At 38.7% G+C, this 21,303-nt stretch overlaps 3 protein-coding genes across 3 annotated transcripts; 1 reads left to right on the top strand and 2 right to left on the bottom strand.

Annotated features, from left to right (window-relative positions):
* Positions 1–6,176: 6,176 nt before the first annotated feature.
* On the bottom strand, positions 6,177–7,150 carry LOC116299324 (general transcription factor IIE subunit 2). Its single transcript, XM_031707962.2, has one exon. The coding sequence runs from the start codon at positions 7,051–7,053 to the stop codon at positions 6,211–6,213; it is 843 nt and encodes a 280-aa protein (XP_031563822.1). The 5' UTR covers positions 7,054–7,150; the 3' UTR covers positions 6,177–6,210.
* A 140-nt stretch (positions 7,151–7,290) lies between these two features.
* LOC116299317 (uncharacterized) lies at positions 7,291–18,910 on the top strand. The gene is made up of 17 exons (XM_031707955.2): positions 7,291–7,379; positions 7,452–7,850; positions 8,243–8,315; positions 8,561–8,657; positions 9,157–9,351; positions 10,345–10,490; positions 10,893–11,045; positions 11,412–12,151; positions 12,851–12,895; positions 13,335–13,465; positions 14,003–14,674; positions 15,365–15,538; positions 16,143–16,398; positions 17,106–17,196; positions 17,314–17,393; positions 17,532–17,684; positions 18,389–18,910. The coding sequence occupies exons 1-17, from the start codon at positions 7,356–7,358 to the stop codon at positions 18,488–18,490; spliced, it is 3,531 nt and encodes a 1,176-aa protein (XP_031563815.2). The 5' UTR covers positions 7,291–7,355; the 3' UTR covers positions 18,491–18,910.
* A 765-nt stretch (positions 18,911–19,675) lies between these two features.
* On the bottom strand, positions 19,676–21,240 carry LOC116299321 (XIAP-associated factor 1-like). The gene has a single exon (XM_031707960.2). It carries the CDS (start codon positions 21,178–21,180, stop codon positions 20,170–20,172), a length of 1,011 nt encoding a protein of 336 aa, XP_031563820.2. The 5' UTR covers positions 21,181–21,240; the 3' UTR covers positions 19,676–20,169.
* Between the last annotated feature and the right edge of the window lie 63 nt (positions 21,241–21,303).

The raw sequence follows: 21,303 nt of genomic DNA, 5'->3' as shown, positions 1-21,303 counted from the left end.
GATCAAACTCGCCCTGAAGAAGAAAGGGAGGCAGCCCAAAAGGAAGTAGAAACCCTTCAGGAAAGACTGGCGGAATTACAAACGCAAATAGAAGGTAAGGAAAAGGAGCTGGGGCTTACCACCAAGGAAAAGATAAAAAGAGCCCTTTTGAAATATGGCGTTCCGCTGGCGTTTGCGGTCGCTATTTCGAGCGTAGTAGGCGTGATCTTGTCCGCGCTTAAGGCTACGGGCGCGGGCGTAAAGAAATTAGGTAAGGGACTAACGGACTTGGGAAAAAAGATGGCAGCCGGTCTTCCTGGGCTGCTGGGTTCGGTTGTTTCCTTGGCACTTAGGGCCGGCGGAGAACTGTTGAAGTTCGTGGGGAATAACATTTGGATCCTCGTAGTAGCTATTGGAGTGGTACTCCTGAAGAAGATGAAGGGTTAATCTTATCTGGGTACGTTACTGGGGGCTTATCGTCGTCGTGCGTCCGAGGTGTTCTCGACTGGGGATAAGTAAAGATAGTATTCGCACCGCCTTGATAATGCGGAACTAGCGGCAGCACACTCATGGTGCTAATGGGCTTATGATTCCAAGTAGCATCCGTCGAAGGGTTAACAGTCGGGGCGGCATTTATTCGTATGCGGCCGGCATCGCTGGGGCGAACTTGAAGCTTTGCATATTGACAATTAGCTATCATATGGAAAGTTACCGGAGTCATGTCTTCCGTTTGCGGAGGAACGGGCTCCGACGAAAAATGAACTGGATGTCTGGTATTACTTTTTACCCTGTATGGCGGTAATGGGTGGTTATTCTCATCAACGATCCTAAAACCGGCATTGCATGAGTACCCCGCCGAAATACAAATAGTGCACATGATCAATCCCAGGCCTCCAACCTCCACCCACAATCCGGCGTCTTGCCACTTGTCGCCCACGTACTCCTTTTCCTCCAGGTAATGGAGAAACCAATCTTCCTTCGCGTGTGGATTCATATATTTCAGCAAATAAATTTGCTTCTAAAGGCTAAGCACCGTAAGAGTGCTAATGGTTGCGTGATTATAAGGTCGATCTCTTTGGTCATGTATGCTATTTATCGTTACTACGCCCGTGTCGTCTACTCTCATTTGCAGCTTTACCTTCCCATGGCAATCAGCAACCATGTGGAAAGTCCAAACCGATAGATTTTCGGCGCTGCCGGGGTTGGGCTCTACGGAGAAATGCGTAGGCTCCCTGTTGTTTGTCTTATTTCTCATAGGCTGCAGTACGCCATTCTCATCCAGGAACCTAAAGCCCACGTTGGCGTGGCTACTCGTGCCAATGCAAATACTACAAAGGATTAACTTCTTTCCCGAGTAGTTCAAATTCACGGACATCCCCGTGACATCAACCCAAGACGCCTGGGTGTATTTTTTCTCGCCTGTATAAGTCGTATAGACACAATCTACTCCAGCTACGTAGGGGTTGTTCATCGCCATATATAATAGCTCAGACCAATGCTTGCAGCTGCTAAGCCGGCTTTTAGTAAGTTATGGTCATATTCCTCGGTAACCTTCTTTACTGGTTTCTTTGGTGGCTTTTCTACATGCGCCTTCTTTGATGGTTTTTCTACGTGCTCCTTCTTTGGCTTCTCCACGAAATGGGGAATGTTCCTAAGAGTGTCAGAGTTCACGTCATTCACCCCAAACTTCATATCCTTAGTAGCTCGTTGAAGTTTGTTGTTGTAACCCACGACGGAATCGGCGTTGATGACCAAATTACTTGGCATTAACCAACAACCAGGACTCAAGGCATAATCCAGTCTAACCTTTGATTGCTGCACCGCAAGTTGATATCTTTGAACTGACTTAGAAATCTCATTCTCGATAACAGCGCTTTCGAAGAGGACAAGGAATACTTGTTGCGTTTCCTGTGACGCACCACTGGCATCTACGATGGGGCTGCGAGTGCTAACCTGTGCTCCTAGAATGCAGTAAACAAAGGCTTCGATGCTTCGATTAATCCTTGCTAGGTTTTTCAGTCCAATGCCCTTTGCGGCAAAGAAAGGCGCCCAAGGATATTTCTCTTTGCTTTCTATAAAGTAAATCAAGTCACCTTTTGACGCTTTACCCCCTAAGTCGGAGAATTCCCATCTGCTAGGATACCCCATACCCGGAGTTTCTATGCTGGCGCCAACATACGAAGCATAGGTGTAAGTCTCTCCTAAACCATGGGCGGCACCCTCTTTGTTGCGAAAATCAGGGTTGGTAAGCTTAAACTCATTCCTTAATCGCTCCCATGCGACTTTGTCATATTTGTTATCCTTCGGCTTAAAGATAGTGTCACTAGGAAGCGGCGCTCCTAACTCAAACAATATCCTACGAATAGTAAAAGCAACATGAAATCGCAGGAAAGGAATATGGAACATGTCCGCGGCTATACCGCATCCTTTAGTAGCAGCCCAGACAGCAAAGTTTAACTGCTGCGGCCAATACCGCATGTTGGGACCTGATAACCATTCTCTGGATTCTTTCCCTGAGGTATGTTTCATGGCAGTTTCTCTAAAGATGTCTCTGACTTTTATTTTGAAAGTCGTAGGGCCCACGGGGATTTCTAAGGAGGTAACCATCTTAGCAAAGTCATTTGCGCCGCCTTTGTTATCGTAAAATGGGTAATCCTCCGTTGCCGGTAATAAATTCTCTGGAAAATTAGGTTGCCTTTCTTTATGCTCGGGTTTTGGGTTCTTTGGCTCCAAGTCCGCATTGCTGTACATCCTGGAGCCTTCATAGTAAATCCCATCGGGTCTTCTTTCAAACTTACTAGGGTCTGCATGCGGAAACATCTTCCTAAATGCTCTCCAGTTGGCATAATCCCGGTTGTCGTGATGTGGCTGCTCCTCAATATCATTCCCAAAAGCGTCGTACATTAGTATATAATGGATGTTATACCTTCAGCACCTCAGTTGTACCCAGATGTTCCCAACGAATTAAACGCCGAGAACTTTCGTCTGAATAAAGCGAACTTAATACTGGCTTACTTGGAAGGACAAGCGAAACACTACGAAGAGGTCAGGAAAAAGTACGCCAGAGCCCGAAGCATACTACATAAAATCGCGATAACTTCCGGCTCCATGTCCGTGGCGTTAACAGGCACTGGCGTTGCTACTTCGCTTACCGGGCCTGGAATAGTCGTTGGCGTTCCTTTGGCCAGCGTTGGAGCCGTCTGCGGCATTGTTTCCGCTGTTACGACAGGCATTATGAAGCAATTGTCCGGTAAGATATCCAAGCACGACACTCATATAGCCCTAGCAAGAGCAAAGGCTAACACCATCGCCGACTTGGTGTCTCAGGCTCTGCGGGACCGCCGCATAGACGACATGGAGTTTTCTTTGATCCTCGCGGAGGAAAAGAAATACGGGGAGCTAAAGTCGGGTAATAAAAAAACCATCGTGAAAGATCTTTCCGAGGAATCTCGCAAAAAGATCTACCAGGAGGCAAAAGAGGAGCTCCAAAGAAAACTCGCTCAGTAGACATCTGCTTTGAAAAGAACGTAGGGGGATTTCGACTGCACATTTCATCTTCTCGGAATCCATTCTAATAGGGGGTGGTTGGGGTCTATTTTGTAAAATATTTCGTAAATTACGTCGGGGTAATAAGGAATATCCTTATCCAGCCGACAGAATAACCACTCGGCCCTTTGCATATCTGGGACATGAGGAATACGCCTACCGGTAATTTCAGACAAAAGATAGGGAATAGCTTTGTAATATTTCCCTAGTTTTAATTTTTTCAATGTCTTTCGTAGACTTTGTGGGGTTGGCTCTTCTAAGTGGTCTATGATTTTCTGCCTTACTTCATCGTCTAAATATACCGGATGTAAACCTTGGATATGACTCATCCAGTCTCGGAAGTATCTTATTCTCTTATATGGGGTCTTCGTACGACCTCCATTGGCGTAATACTGCTCTTTGGTAGCATTTGGTACGGCATTACGAATATTCTTACCACACTCGTAACACTGTGCTGACGTGTCGTCTTCTATTTGCATTTTTTTACCACAACACCAAAAGGGTTCTGGCTTAGGTACGATAACTTTAGGTCTTAGACAAATCACACAGAAGTCATTGGTGAACTTCTTACATTCATGCATCGTATATCCGACAAATATTTTAACCTCCGTTTGCAGTACCCAACAGAGCAGCAGTAAGGCCCTGTTCGCAATGCCACCCGGCCGCGCAAGACCCCCTGTAGGGCCTCGTCACCCCATACATTTCTTTGTATTTTTTTTTAGTAATGCCGGCGCTCCGCGTGTCCGCCTTACTGCTGCTACTTTAGACCCCAAATGTAGCTATTATTTGGGTCCCAAAAACCAGAATGAAAATACACTTACACTGCATTTGTAAAATATTTCTCATACACTAGTACTCAAACATACACAAGAAAATCAAGTAATAATTATTTACATGTATTAGTCTATGTCAGATGTACACCAATATTGTTTAGTTGAGCAAAATGAGATTATGAAACTTTAATAACATTTTAAAGTGGCACTTGGATGAAAATGCCCCAATTTTTGAAAGTCCAAAGTTGAAGTATTTGAGGATAATATGACTCAATCACAACTATGAAAACTGGATTTTAGTGAAAATTTTAGTCTGTGAGCCACTTGCTGATCAGAAATTGTGGTTTAAAAGCTAAAAGAAAAATAGGGTTGAATATATGATGTCATTTACTCACGATTTAGATGCTGAATAAAATTGATAATTTTTATCCGCCACTTTTGACTGTTAAGAAATGTGTTGCTTGGCTACTATTGGGGCCACATACATAGGTTTACCCAAGTTTAAAGTCATTTCCAATTTTCATTGATTTTCATCCAAGTGCTCGTTTTAATGAAGGATGTTTTTCTTTTTATAAATGACATTCAAAGTTAAAATCAGGTGTCATATTCAAATTTTTGTGCCCTTTTTTTAAATTAAAGTTTATTTTTGAAACAAGGCATTATATAATATTTAACACATAAAACAGCTTTTTCCATGATCTGTTCAGTAACGAAGCACACAGGAAGTGACATAAGCACAAAAGAAGCGTAAGGAGCACCACAAGCTGTAGGTGCATTTTTGTCACGCTTAAAGAGCACTAGTTACTAACGTTATTTTGGTATTGAATATATTTATGCAAAAAGGAAGATCTAACAGTACTTTGCATGCACGGATGGCGTCAGTACTGCTTCATTCACTAATAAAGCACAGTTTTCGACCATTCAGTGGGCACATACTTTCCTAACTATTTAATAAATATTTTTATATATTATACTCACTATCTCAATTCTGATTAGCTAAGAGCCTTCAGCCAATCCCTGGTATTGTGTGGACTTGACATGATAATAATGCATCAACTGTATTCTTTTTCTGCAAATAAATTTATCATGTCCAGTTCACTCAAGGGCACATGAATATTGAAATATTTTTTCTGTTTTTTTGAAAGCAAAATTAAATCTTTGAATAAATACTTAGTTTACAAAACATATAATAAGGCAATCATTGAATCCAGTTTTTCCATGATTATTATTGAGAAGTTATCAAGATCAAAGCCTTGTTGAGGCAGATAAAACAGCCAAGGTCCTGATAATATTTACCCATAGACTACTATAACATGCTTGTTCAATGATTGTTTAATAATAGCGCTGAGGTCATAATGTACCAATCAGAGCTCTAATTGGCTACTGAAACAAAGAAATCTTTTGTATTAATGGTTGTCAAATTTAAATGATAAAAAATTCCTGAAGTTGATGTCTGTAAACTGTGAATATCGCCGGGGGGGGGGGGGGGGGTACTCCCATATGGACTATACAGGGATGATCTGCTGAACAGGGTATGGTTTTTCGAGCTTCTTGTCATAAACAGGGTATGCAATTTCACTCAATTTCAAAGTTCTTCCTGAGTTTCTTGTCATATTCAGGGTTTCTACTTTCATATTGACTGAAACTGGTTATTATGGTCATCAAAAAAAAAAACAATATGTGAGCTGACATGATAATTGAAACAGGAACTTAGTGCAATTATAAATTATATCTTTTGTCATAAACGGTCTACAAATTTGAGTTTTTTAAAGTCATAAACAGGGTACCCCTTTCAGTGTACGCCCGGGGAATATCGCAATAGACCCCAGCTTGAGTAGCCATTCAAAACTAGCATTAAAATTGGCTTAGATATAGCACCTTCTGCCAGATATTCGGCCATCAGTTGTTAATTCTAGCTTTCCTTGGTATAATCCTTTAGCGTGCTGTCATCTAAATGAACATTGTGTATCTTAGTTGCTTTCTTCCTCCTGATCTTCTTGCGCTGTGGTGCTTGTTGTTGCTTACTCAAACCAGAATCTTGCATTGCGGCAATACCAGCATTGTTAAGGTACTTGTCAATATCAGCCTCTCCAATGCCGTCAACAGATATTGCCCTCCAATGCTTCTGGAATTCCTCGTCCACTTTCATTTCATCCGTTTTATTTTTGTTGAATAGCACCACTTTTTTGTCCGATCTTGTTATGAAGAAAATCTTGTTTTGTACTGATCTAATGACATTATCAGCATCTGGTAAGCTCTCTCGGATATCATCAAGAAAGATCCCTCCATAACCTCTTTCTTCATGCTTCTCTAGTAATTTCAGAAGTTGTCTTTTGTCTTTGATTTTGTACTTGGAATTAAACGCATACTTATCATCATTACAGGTGAGTTTAGGGTTCTTTTTCAGAGCTTCCTGGCCCAGCCATGTTTTATCACTAGGACTTATGTCAGTATAGTTGATCTGATCAAGGATTTCATCTAAACTCAACTCTTCATATACTCTTTTTAGATGTCTATCCTTCATAAAATTAACTATAGCTGCCATTACAGCGAACCTGTGCTTGCTTCGGAACTTAGGTGCAGTGACACCCAAAGGAGAACTCATTGCTTTTTTGGGCTGTAGAAGTTCTTTTGGTAAACCAGGCGAAGGTTTGGGTCTCGAAGGAGTCGGCTTTGCCCTCTTTGCTTCGATTGTTGGCTGAGTAGCACTCCGTTTTTTGAAATCCTTTAAGTCCTTGAGTAAAGAGGGATCCATCTTGTTGCCGTTATGCGTTAAATTGCCCGATTTTCCCCCCTATGTATTATAAATGGTTGAAAATTTCTCAAAACCGCAGATTTGTACTGCCTATTGAGCTACCTGTACCAAATAAATAAGTCGCTAATTCCTGGTAACTAATCGAAAAAATTACGTGCAGCATTCGGGCTTTTTCCGGCCGATATTCGTATCCACCGAAGGACACCGAGAATTAATTTAACGCAGTTGGCGCGAAATTCGCTTTTAGAACAAAATGGCTCCAATATTGTCGGTCAAAAGGAGCTAAAAAACACTTAAAAATAATGGCTTCAGCTGAAATTTTAGAGGTAAGAGTTATCCTAAAAGATTAAGAACACAGTCATGAGGCCCAAATTAATTTTTTTCTCGCACTTTTGCAGCCTTTTCCCCAAAACAAGGAGATTTTTGATGCGGAGATGGAGGACCTGGATGAAGGCGCCCAAGATGGCGAACTTAGTTCTTTGAACGAGAATCCCAAAAGCCCCGCAAAAGAAGAAACCCCATTTACAAAAGATGATATATTTGATGATGAGAGTTCCTTACAAAGCAGTCTCGACTCGGGAGAAAATGATAAAGAGGCAGTTATTGGTGATTCTGAGCTCTCGAGGTCTGTGGTCGAGGAAAGCATTTTAAATACTTCATCAACAAAGTCTGTAGCAGAACCTTCCTTGAATAACGACGATATCTTTGATGACGAGAAGTCTCTACAGAACAGCTGTAGCTCTGATAACGATGATGAAAATGAGAGTGATAAACGAACTTCAAGTCAAAGACAAAGAGTGAGTTGTTTTGCATATATTAGAGAATGATCTTTGTACATATTTTACATGTAAGATTTATTAGCTTATTTTTTTCCTATTAAATTGTCATATAAGATATACAATTTTAATGAAGGATCGGCAAGAGATTTCTTTTGATATATTCCTTTCTTTGATCCTCCCCACCCCTTGGAAATTCCAACCCTCCCCCCCCCCCCCCCCCCCCCCCCATGGGCGAGGTATAGATATTTTCACGATATTCCCTCCTTAGATCCTCCCCACCCCTTGAAAATTCCAATCCCCCTTCATGGGTGAGGTATGGATGTTTTCTGGTTCTACAAAATATATCCTCCTTAGGCCCTTCCTACCTCTTGGATATTCCAAGTATTGCTATAATGATAATCTGTTTATAGTCTCCTAAACCAAGACGACTCAAGAAAGCCGCTATTCAATCAATACGCAGTGAATGTCAAAAAATGCTGAGAGGTAAAAACACTTTTCTAATATTATCGAAAAAATATTCCGTTCAGAAGGTCATGATAATTTTTAACCTGTATTTCTTAAACGTTTCACCAGTACATTACATATTTGTAAAATGTAGTATGAAATCTATATCATTCATTTTCTAACATGTTGTTCTTTTTGATGCTACAAGATATTTTCCTGTTTTTTTGTTGTTGTTGTTACTTTGCTTTTTAGCTGTGCTCAATATTGATTTTCTATGTTTTCAGAATCAGTCATAAAGCTTCCATATCACCAACCTGCTGCCAAGTCCATTACTGATTTCTTGAAGAGAGTACCAATAGTCAAACCAAAAGACGACAAACAGTAAGTCAAAAATGACTCTTACATCCCTCCAATATTAGTTAGTAACTGATAAAGTGTGAAGAGACGGACTGCCATTTAAGTGGTCATAAGAGCCTCTTGAAAGTCGAAAGCGACTTGCCACGTTGTCTCCTATATAAAGCATCCTTATTTATCTAAGAATATTAAAACAAAAGTGCTTTCAGTTCAGGGATGAATATTGAGAGTTTATCAAATCGCAAGACAAGTTTATTGTTTCATGATATGATAAACTCGTATATCCACAAAATGATAAGTTACTTTTGAGTGGTACTGTAATCACAAAGGCAGCACATCCTCAGTTATTTTAAGACCCTGAGTGTTCATTTTGCTGGGAATCAAACCATGACCTCCAGTATGAAACTCTGATGCTCAACCAACTGAGCTAAGTGGGTGGCAGTTTTATTTTTTCTTTTCTGTTATTTAGTTTTATCTACTTTTTACCTTTTTTATTAACAGATAATATCTTATCTTTGATTTATAGGTCTCAACATAAAGATATTAAGAACTCATCTACTGCTCCAGACTCTGATATAATATCAAACTCACAGTTGTCTAGTGCCACAAGTGATGGTAAAGCAGCAACACCAAAGCTTTCGACTGCTAATGATCCATTTTTCCTGGATGAAACACCCACAGAAAAACGACCTGTGAAAGGAGTACAAAGCTTGATGCAAAGGTAAGAAGAAATGCTACTCATGCTGTCAAGCCATAGCCAAGACCTGGTAGCCATCATCAGCAACCCTTTTAATTGTCGGTCTGATAGTTAGAACAAGCTATATGTGCTGATTTTAGTTGGGGCACAGGTAAATTGCAAATCAAATTGCAATTGACTGTTGGGGTTTTAGGAGGGAACTAGAAGAATGCAGGAATATTGAGGATTTGCACCATCACATATCGGAGCCTAAAATACAGCTTTGACTGCCTGTGGTTAGATGGAAATAAGAGTTAATTACCTCGAACGGAGGCAATGAGCCATGTATAGGCTTATTGCCGACGTTCGAGGTAATTAAGTATTTTATTTATCAATTGAGAAGGTTTTCTATCAAATGTTGCTCATTATAAATGCGAACGGTCTATATATAGTTATTAACCGGGTTAATAACCATATATTGACCTCGCATTTATAATGAGGGTTATAACAAAAATAAAGCCTTGTGAATAACAAAGAAAACCGTGTCAATTGAGAAATAAGAACAATAAAATCCCTTTGCTCTCAAGAATTGAATTCTTTCTCGTGTAAAATGATTGTATTGTTCCTGCCATCTAACATGGTTGACGTTACATGATAGTGCAAGCCTTCATAGAGAAAAACTAAAAATTAAGCCGAGACCCTACAAATTCTTGTCATACTGTACTATGCCCAGCCCAAGACTCAAACTAAAAAACCAGATGTATAGTTTATTTGATGAATGGATTTCAGCAACACCACCCTTTTAAAATTTCCGAAACACAAAACCCATGCACTGCCTAATACAGTACCATAATATTAATTGAGATAATACTCATAAGAGGGAAATCAGGTGATGCCGCCGATCAGAGTATGTAAAGGTATTGAACAATTATTTTATTGACAGCAGTATAATGCCTGGTGTCTCAACTGTTGTCTTGATCAGCACATAGCAATGTAATAGTGTGGTAACTTTTAGCTTATCTTCAATGTTTTGTAAAGGTTTGCCAAACACACAACCAAACCACAAGCAAAATCAAAGGTTGCCTCAAAGACAAAGGAAGCTGTTGTAAATGATGATGAAAAACAAAGCACTGATAAACCACCTTCAATAATTGTGAAAGAAAAGATTGAAAAGGCTATGCCAGGTATCTTTATTTAAGATTCTAACTTGCATATGTTTTGTGAAATCCTGATCACCCAGACACAGAAGGGTAGACATGCAGACATGCAGTGTGTTGACTGATGTGTTCAAGGTTTTTAATGAAACTGGTTAGCTTAGGGATGTTATGTGTGGCAGTTTTCCGTGCATCAATGTCTCTTGTGAGAATATTTCATCACTACTATGGATATTGCAAAGACAGCTTGACTCAATCGACCATACTTGCTAATTGCATGCTGTGATGTACAAATAAGGTGAATTCTAATCTGGCTCATACATACCATACATATCTGGAACGCTAAACAAAATATGACAAGTTACCAAAACTAGAATATGCAGGTCAGTGAGGTAGAACTCTGATATATATGTGTTAATATTTTCTGTGCAGGAGAAAGACTAAAGATCTTGAAACAGCAGCTTGAAAGCAAGATGAAAGTACAGAGGGCTGAGCTACGGAAAATTCATGAATCACAGAGGCGGCTAGATAATGAGGAGATAAGTGGAGAAGAAGAAGAAGAAGAGGAAGAAATGACTGATGAGGGTATTGTTATTCTACATGATCCCTACAACACTTAGTAATTCATCCATACATTCATCTACTTTCATCCTATTCCAATTTCTTTATCAATCCATCATGAGTTGATTCATTTATCCTACATGTATGCTACCTCCTTGCAAATATTCCATCTATCAACCATATCATTTATTCATTGAACAGTCATTTACTCTCCTTCCATCCCATTTTATTTTTGTTTCCCCCATGCCTTCATTTATACATCCATCCATTAATCCATCCATTCATTTGTCCCTTCGTTCATTCATCCATCCATCCATCCATCCATCCATCCATCCATCCATCCATCCATTCATTCATTCATACATTTATAATACTTTAATTGTATTTCAGAATCAGATTCTGATTATGAAATTGATAAATGGAATGAAGAAGATGAAAAGAAACAGGAAGAAGATGAAGATGATGATTCAGTGGAAAAAAAGAATGACTTGATAGATGATGAAGCTGATGAAGATGATGATTCCAATGGTGGCTTTGATGACATGAACTCTGGTTCAGATGGTGACGTTAGTGATGAAGGAAACAGTGATGATGATGATGATAAAAACTCTGTGTTTAGTGATGATGAAAAAATGAAACTAAAAAAACATCACAAGGTCAAGAAGCAGAAAAAATCAAAACAACAGATCCATGACGAAAGAACTCTAGACTTATTTAATGTTAATAGCAATAGTCAAACAGATAGTGAAACTTGCAATACTGCTGGTAAAGATGCCGAGAGTACTAATGACGAAAATACAGGACCAGAGCTTTGCCTCCGATTGGACAGCATAGAAGAGGATGAAGAAGTCTCCCAAAATTTTACCAAGACTAAAGAATTTAAATCATCAACTACAGCAATGCTGCCATCAACTTTGGAAGAACCTAGCCAATCAAGTCTTGGCTTTCAAATTGCATTTGATCCTGAAGGGACCAATGAGAGTAGCAGGATACAGCCTGCGCAAGGGGGCGGGAGTAATAGACCTGCTTCTAGTGACTCTGAAAATAATGAACTCGCATCCATTTTTCCAAAAATATCAAAACATATCAACAGGAACCAGAAGCATACTGAAACACAGTCAAACAAGAAGGTACATAAATAAGACAGCAATAGGGGCTTTGAACCATCACATTGATGGCATGCAGTCATGGACAGGGGGCAGGAACAAGAGTCTTTTCTCCCTGGGAAACTGAATTCTTTCTCATGTGAACCAGATTAGACCAAATTCAATTTTTTCCTTCGTGGATCAGTTATCAGGTGATGGTGCAAAGACTCTAATTTCTCGATGAATTTGCATAAATAAATTTATTTGACAGCAACTGTTACCAAGCGTAGTTTTCCAGAAAATTTCAGACATCAAGAGACCCTTCAATAAAGGAGATAGATGGCACATGATAAAACCATAAATGAAAATACAAAAACTAAAGCCTGATTTTCACAAGCAACGCAAGCACAAGCGCAAGCATAAGAGGATTTATTTCATCGTGAAAACTGTCCAACGCAAGCATAAGCACAAGCACAAGCACGCTGCGTCGCTCGTGAAAATCAGGCTTAAATAGTAATAAATAGAGATAATACCCTTTATTTTAAAGCTATGCCTTTGTTTTTTATTGTATAAATTATTGTATACTACTGTTTAGCAGTAGTTAGTAACTACTTTTTCATGGATTAATTTTGTCTACTATATTGATAATTTACACTGTATTTTGGGAAAGGTTTTGAGATACTCTATAGTACTGTACCAGTTGTGATAAACAAGGCAAATATTTTATTACTAATTCTTTTAAAGGCTGGCAAGTTGTCCCAACTTACTCTTCCAATAGAAGATTCTCAGGTAACAAACTTCTTAGGGTTTACTTATATCATAACATTATTAATTTTTACATAACAAAATGTCTTGACTCTGATTCACTATACAATATGTACTGTAAGTAGAAACTAGAGCAAACAGTTTTTGGAAGTTTTGAGAATCAAAACAAGATTTGCTATGATTTCCCATCAGTCCTCATATGGTTTCTTCCAAACGGTAATCATGTACTTCTGGACCAGCTGGCACATATGTCTGTCGGCCATTGCCTAATGGCAAATGCTCAGTCAACAGTTGGCCGACTATCGAACAACAGTCATGTGATAGTTGACCGACACGTGTCGGCTCATGGCCATAAAGTACACAATTTCCCTTCCAAACAATGTAAAACATACCCTAGCTCGTAGTTACCCCATTTCCTTAGCAACTGTTAGCTTATCTTGAGCCACCTTGTGTTTGTTACTAGGATTTATTCTATGATGAGTCAACTGAGGACAATGACGAAGAAAAAGCTCAACAACAAGTAACAGTAACAAACAACTTTTCCTTTACTCTTGATGAAGATACCCAGTTTACACAGATGTTGGATACCCAGGGGTAAATAGATAGATGATGATTCTTAACACTACTGCATGTCTGACCAAACGACTTAACACAATGTAATAGTAGATTGCTTGGTTTCACTTAATCTCTTTTCCTTTCTCATTGAATGTACTGGTTGAATCACAAGTTTTCAATAAAATACATACTGGCTGACAACACATGGTTGTCAGTTTTTGACCAAAATGTTGTAGCCAATAATGAGATTCAAAAGCATTTATCAGTTGATTAAACCCAGTATTACCAGCACTGAGTTTAAATTTTTTCTCATTCTGTAGATCCATTTAGATGTACTGTATATTAGCATGCATGCTATCTAAGATTGCACCATATGTTAATTAATTTGCATGCAATATCTCACGCTGTTGCACACAATACAATGCAGCTCCACTGTGTTGCCACTTCAAAGGAAGGAATACTCATACACATGTATATCAAAAATATGCAACTATATGTATTTTGATTGCAAGAAATTTTACCCATTTCAAGTTAAGAGTATTGTTTAACAAACATTAAACCTCTTTCATTTCACAGGTTTTTATTTTCTACTTCAAAACAAAAATCCAAATCAAAAGACTTGCTTGAGGGTTCAGAGAAGGATGGCACACAAGGAATGGAGGAAATCCTTGGGCTTTGCTCAGGAAGATTTAGTGGACTTGAATCCATGCCAAAAAAACAGTCCAAAAAACCCCATTCCTTTTTTGGTGACAAAATAGATGACAAGAATAAGTCTCCAAACATGGATGAGTTGCTAGGCCTGTGTTCTGGTCAGTTTGTCAGTGACAAACCAACGGATGACACAAGCACAAGGAAGCTGAAACCTCGTTCTCTTCTTGGGACTGCTATACAAGGAGAAGAGGCTTCAAAGTCATCACCGATGGACGAACTGCTAGATCTATGCTCGGGCGTCTTTCCCAATAGTGTGAAATCAGATACTCAAAACAAAACCAACTTAAATACCTCAAGAGAATTGAATACTAAGAATAGAGGAGAGGAAGAAGACGGGAATGAAGAATCAAATTCTAATGATAAGGAAGAAGAAGAAGAAGAAGAGGAAGATGCTGATGCTGAGGCAGAAAATGAAGAGAACTCTGATGACGAACAGAATGGCGACTCTGAAAAAGATGAGGAGGATGAAGGAGAGGATAGTGATGTTGATATTGATGAAATGAGAAAGAAGAAGAAGTATCAAAAGTCATATGGAAAGTAAGTAGAACTTTGTGCTGTCACCCTGAACGCCTTTTTATCTTTTTGATACTTTAGCACAAATGGTCTTCTTCTACTACATCATCATCATCATTGTTTTTCCTGCCAGAATGTGCAATGGGATCTAATTAGCTTATCCTTTTAGGGTCATCTGTGTGTTTCTATGCACCCTAGAGCTACATATGTCGGCTGGAGTCTTGAACTCCTGTAAAAGGGCCACCCATGCAGAACAGGTTGAGGGTAGAGACCAGACAAAGAGCAATCCCCTTATCCTCCAGAATGGGGTTTGGCACAGGGCTTAGGACCCTACCCTATATAAAGTGCAATGTTACAGAAACGTAATGATACAAAACCATTAATTTCAATTCTCACACACCACTGGGAGCTATTGTCCAGCTGACCTGCCGCCAACTGACTTCTTTATTTCTGAATAACTAAATAAACGTGGTTTCCATGAAAAACTACTCTAAAGTCCTTCCAGCAATGCTGGCCTAGGGTTGGGGGGGTACTGTTGGGCTAACTAACAGTCATGGAAGACAGCAAAAAAGCAACTGATGAAAACACTGACCACGTGACTAATATCCCTCAGCCTAGGCTCCAGTGGTGTGAGAAAACATTTTCCACTTATTTCGTTCCTCAGCCAGTGGAAAATACAACTTTGTTTTCTCATAAAACCTCTTTTTTTGGCAGGATTTTTAATAAAAATAAGTTCTATGAAGAAGAAGCAGAGTTGTCAGGAAGTGATATTGGTTCTGATGAAGATCTTGACATCGATACGGATGAAGATGTCCTAGAAGAAGATTCAGACCAAGAAGAACTGCCCTCTGATGAAGAATTACAGAAACAAATCAATAAAGTACACATGTAAGTATAAATATATTATATTGCATAATATAGGGATGTACATTCCTCATTCTAGATTCATTTTAGATTTTCATGTCAGATTCTTAAAGAACTTGTTTTTATTTTAAAAAGCACTTTTGTCCCTACAAAGACTGCAAGTACTAAGGTGCATTCAAACTCCATTTCCATGGTTTGCAAAGGGGAGCCTATCATCAATCCTGTTCTCTTTCATGAAAAGCATTTTACTTGTTTGAAACAAAGCAATTTTGCTTGAATTATAAGGAACTTAAACATAATTAAAGCATCAAGAATGCAACGCCAAAACAATAGCACAAGCAAGCTATCAAAAATGGTTTTTCATGGGTGTGCAGTTGTCTTTAACATTGCCATTCTCTCTAGCACGTGAAAAAGTACCATCAGAATTTCTAGTGAGTATGGGACGCCAAGGACAAGGACAAGTGTGTACAAAGGAATGTTTTGAAAATGTGCTCACACCTATTGTTTTGGTGCCCATGTCCCTGATGCTTGGGGTTGCTTAAGGTCCCTAATAGCAAACTGTAAGTTATAATATCAACAGTGCTACTTAAGCTAAAAAGGAATTCCAAATGATGGTATTGTTTTCCAGGAAATCCATTCTTGACCAGGACAAAGCAGAGCTTCGATTGGTACAAGACATGTACCTTCCTGATGGTGATCTTCATGGAGAGGGAAGGAAAAGGAACTTCAGATGGCGTGGTATTGATTCCAACTCACAAATGGATCTCTTTGATAACAAGCTGTGGAATGAAGACGATCATGGCAACATTGAGCTGTTGACTGAAGAGGAATGCAAGAGACGGAAGGAAAGATATGAACGAGATACTTTCCTTCGGGAAGAAATGGTAGCCATACCTTTTAACTTGCATCACTATACTTTTATATTCACCATTTTCCATACATCAGTTCACTGGTCAAACACAAAGAGCTCAAAGCGAGGTGCCAAGGTACTTTCCAAGGATTATTCAAATTTGAACCTTGCAACCTCGACTGAATGCTTTGTGTTTGACCAGTGAACCGATGTATGGAAAATGGTGAATACAGTTTTCTGTAATTATCTTAACAGCTTGGGCCATTTTTATATATCAAACCTGTTTGCCAGAGCAAATAATGATTTTTGCCTTTATTTTCTTCCATTCTTAACTCTGCTAGCAGGGAAATTCCATTCAAGAACTTTAGAATAATTTTACCTAGGGTAGAAACCAAGGTTTTTATTTTTGTGGTCCATCGTGCTTGTACAACAAAGGTGAATGCTTTGTAAGTGGCTAGAAACACATCATACTGTCTTCAAACGCCCAGGGAGCTCTAAGGGGTGGCAGTAAATGAAAAGGAGGGAGAGGCAACATTGTTTCACTTATTTTGCATTTTTTTTCTTATTCAACTTTTTAAACCCCTCATAATGCTAGTTGTAAGACATTTGGGACTAATTGACTGAAGAAAAGAGAAGTGTGCAAAGGGACTCTGGTAGTGGTAGTTCTGTGCACAAACAGCCTTAGTATTTTGAAGTGTCAGTTCAGTATCATTCATGAAAATTTTAATTTTGTAATTCCAGAGCAAAAACAAACAAGATAGTTTTGTAGACATAGATGAAAATAGTCAAGTCATTTTGAACTTCATCAAGGACACAAGTAATGCTTCTCCAGGTAATTCCATTTGCTATCCCATTTTCCATCCCATTTTCCATCCCATTTTCCATTCAGTTTTTCTTACCTATAATATTGCATTAAATAAATACTCTCCCTTGATTTTTGTGATTCTAGCTTTAGTGAAACCTGATGAGAATCCAAAGCAAGCAAACCCTAAACCAGTTGTTCCTGCACCCAGACTACAAAGAATACCTGTAAGTATTGCACACAGCGCTTATATGTTCACTGCGAACTGGTAGAATACTACAATAGCAAAGTTAGTGTTATTCAGATGAAACATTCTATGTTTGTGTAAGTTCAGCTTTGTACAACTTAAACTATTTTACCTTTAGTCTCAGAAAGGTTCATTCCTGAATCGCAGTAGAGCAACATTGTCACGCCTGTCATCCATCACTGCCAACACCCCAAACACTTCATCATCTGGTAGGACATTTGTCTTCAAGGCTGTTGAATCAGCTGACAAAACAAAGTCTGAAAATTCAAAGGTTGGTTAAAATTTGTGTTTAGACTTTTTGGTTTGACTGTTTTATCCTAATGATAAGCTCAACCCCCCTTCTCTCCCGCCCTGCCACTCCCCTTGGGTAGGCCCTACTCTTGCTAATTCAGAGTAGAGCTTAGAGGAGGAGAGATGAAGGTTATTTTGCTCAACTGACTTAATCATACACAGGACTTAAAATAATGGCCAGTGAGTCCCTGGTCATGAAGAATGGCCAAATTTGTTTTAGATTATACTCGTAGTCATAGCTCAAAGTTACAGATCAAAGTGACTTGTAAGGCAAATATATGAATAAACAAGACCTAAATTTGTCCAGACATTGTCCCACTGGCTCTTACTTTGAGCCCTGACAATATCCCTAGCCCTTAGTGATCTTATACCATTGTCTGGGCAACATTTTTGTCTGGCTAATAGAACAATGATAGTTTTAAAAGAAGGAAGGAAGTAGAGGGGATTTAGGTGTGCAGTTTTTGGTTCAAAACGTTTTCAATTGTCAACAAAAGTGGAATCTTTGGTTTTGATCTCAAATTTGGAAATAAATACAAGGGGTCTGTAAAGACTATGCTCTTCCCTGAATTCCTGAACTCTTTAAGTTTCAAATTGGGGAGGAGCTGAGGGCTGGTTTTCAATATCTGCTTAACAGAGGGTTAATGAGGATATGTTCTCACTGAATTGGTTTTCTTTTTATTGCAGAAGATGCCACGTACAGCATCTCTGATAGAGCCCTCTGCCAAAAGACCAAAACTTGACAGGAGCTTGAGTGATACTTCTAATAGTATTTTTGCAATGCTATGATTTTTTATTGTCCACTTTTAGTTGGCAAAAATTGTTTTACCATGTTTTTAATCGTACATTTTTCAAAATTCCAAACCAATAATGGCATCATATTTGTACTGCTATTTTCATAAACATGATATTAACTGAAGTTGCGAATTGCCTTATGAAATTTTATTTATACTGCTGCCAGACACAAATATAAAATTATTAGTTTTGATTAAAGGCAGCAAAAAACAAATTTCAGTATGCAGATTGCAGCTAATGAGTTCAGATGATTATAAAAATAGTAGTAACTCATTGTAAAGCTTCAACATGAAAACCAAACTATTTCTTCCCTCAACTCCCTGTTGTTCCTATGTTCCATAACTTAAAAGGGACTGTCTTGTAAATAATATAGTGCACATGAAATAATTATTAAAATTTCCAATCCAACTAAAATCAAGTGTGTGAAATCAGAAAACATTGCCTCAATATTCACCAAACCTACAATGACCATGTATATGTGAATGAATGACTGCATTGGTGGGCATTGGATGTGGGGGTGTGGAATAAAAAAGGCTGTTACACCAAGAAATTCGTGAACACCTAAGATATGTCTGGAATGGTAAGAATCATGTTTTGTCCGATCAGATGCAAAAATGAATTCATATCTAATTAACGGTCACATGATTGGTCAGACTACGATGTTTTACATTCCACACATATTTTAGATGTTCAAGGTTTTCTCACTTTGACTGTAAACATAGACATGATAATTTTGGGGATGACAAGTGATCTGTAATGGAAAAACATTGCACCTTGACAAATTAGGTCTATTGGGGTCAAAAGTGATTACAACATTAGATACAACATTAGATACAGAGTGTAGCATGAGGAAAGAATATTGCCATGTTGTAGTACTTGAAAAAATTATAATCAATATCAGGTGAACTTAGGCCTAGGGCAAACGTCGAACTTTCCATGCACCAAACTTAATTACATCAAAGAATGCCGACCTCATTATCACCTGATATCCATTGTTTTTAATGAGTTCGGTGCATGGAAAGTTCAATGTTTGCCCTAGGCCTTAATTGGCCAGCACAACATGCATTACTGCAATTCTCAATATTCCACAAACTTGGTATTTGCAAGCTGCATGCTCAAATTTGTTTTTTTTTTGCTTCTGTCAATCACCACCATGAATGAATCAGAATCTACTCCATATGAAATGTTTAATAAGATTCTTTATTGTAAATAGTCATAATATTTGAAAAATCTTTTTTACAATCTCAGATAGAAATAAGCAACAACGTGCCAATAAGACAAGACAATTTTGAATCATAATCTGGTCAGATTCTTAGACTGTGAGACCTCTTTTATCCTATATAGAACACAGCCAATCATGATCAAGGATTTTCAATGGTAGTCGTCCTAGTTTGATTTTGTTTATGCTATACAGTGTATGTACAATATATTTACATACAATTAATATAATTATCATATGTGACTTTACAACTATTGGGTATCAATCAGGAAGGAAAATTACAGAACCAACATGCTACCCAAAGAGGAAAGTGCGAACGGGACTCTATATATATCATATATTAGGTTTCTATTGATCTCATTTAAAGAGATCTTCAATAATTTATAATTTCAGCTTTTCCTCTGATATCTAATCATGTAACTGTGGATGATATACGGCTGTTTGACAGTTCTCTTCACCTGAAGTACCTCTGGTCAAATCTCCGATCAAACAAAGAGCCAGCAAAGAATGGATGAAAACGAGCTATCATATCAAAAGCGTCTAGTCTTGGAAAGTGTTCAGTATGACCTGTGTAAAACCTAGGTTCATCGTCCAAGTTGAGATTATTAAACCAGATTCCTTCGTCATCTTCATCAACGTCAATGGCTTCATCTCTTGAATTGGAGCCATGGTTTTCTGTCCCATAAAGACATGCTTGTTGGTGTTCCATTAACCTGTCAGAAGGACATAACTCTCCACAGATTTCACATGGTAGAGCATAGATTAGATTAGCATTATCTTTCCTTATGTCTTCGCCATTACAGGTATCTGTCGTCTCATCAGAAGCAGGAAGGCAGTTTTCTTCGGCAATAATTTCCTCCTCGTAAGAGCGTTTTCTTCCCCTCGGACTAGTACAGGGACCAGTGGAATCAATATTATCGTCAATTATTTCTACGTAGTCAATGTCCTCTCTCAAAGCAGGGCAAGAAGACTCGTGTTTCATAAGCTGGTTCACAGGAACTTGCATGTTGCAGAACTCGCAAGGAACTGTCTCGTCAGACACGTCTTCGATGGTTGGTGAACTGGAGTTAGCACGTCTAGAGCCATCACAGACGTGACTGGTAATATCTTTGATCATAACATACTTCTTACATCTTCCACAGGGTTCAGTTCGAGAGCCACAGTACACTTCATGATCATTTAGCTCGGTAAAACCCATTTCCAAGCTACAATACGCACAAGCCACTTCTCTTTCCAAGCAAGAATTTTCGATGTGGTTTTCCAATCTTGCTCTTTGAATCTCTTTCCCACAGAGATGGCATTTGACTGCTTTATGGTCTTCTTGGTGTTCATGCCAGTTCACCTTCGAAACAGCCTCGCCACATATTGTACACATTTGAACATTTCGTTGGCAATGAGCAACATGCATCACAAAGTTAACGCTTGGAATATCTCTTTTACAGTGTTCACAGCGCTCAAACTCCATCTTGAAAATCTCAGCGTGTTTATGCTGAATGAAAGTGCGACGGCTTTTTATATAACGAAGGTTAATGACGTAAGTTTCTAATTTTAAACTCAATGTTTTCCTAGAACCTTCTCGAACCTTCGA

This window comes from Actinia tenebrosa, unplaced genomic scaffold (genome assembly GCF_029948245.1).
Source record: "Actinia tenebrosa isolate PJP-AT-01 unplaced genomic scaffold, QUT_ActTen_1.0 PGA_scaffold8__29_contigs__length_14323225, whole genome shotgun sequence".
NCBI classification, from domain to species: Eukaryota; Metazoa; Cnidaria; class Anthozoa; order Actiniaria; family Actiniidae; genus Actinia; species Actinia tenebrosa.
This window is presented reverse-complemented; position numbering and strand designations above follow the sequence as displayed.

What these genes read in the sequence shown, in the direction of transcription:
- LOC116299317 (XM_031707955.2), top strand. Translation starts at nt 7,356, where the DNA reads ATGGCTTCAGCTGAAATTTTAGAG. An exon ending in ATGTCAAAAAATGCTGAGAG is followed by an intron (nt 8,316 to 8,560) that starts GTAAAAACACTT and finishes CTATGTTTTCAG; the next exon opens with AATCAGTCATAAAGCTTCCA. An exon ending in CAAAGTCTGAAAATTCAAAG is followed by an intron (nt 17,685 to 18,388) that starts GTTGGTTAAAAT and finishes TTTTTATTGCAG; the next exon opens with AAGATGCCACGTACAGCATC.
- LOC116299321 (XM_031707960.2), bottom strand. Translation starts at nt 21,180, where the DNA reads ATGGAGTTTGAGCGCTGTGAACACTGTAAAAGAGATATTCCAAGCGTT.
- LOC116299324 (XM_031707962.2), bottom strand. Translation starts at nt 7,053, where the DNA reads ATGGATCCCTCTTTACTCAAGGACTTAAAGGATTTCAAAAAACGGAGT.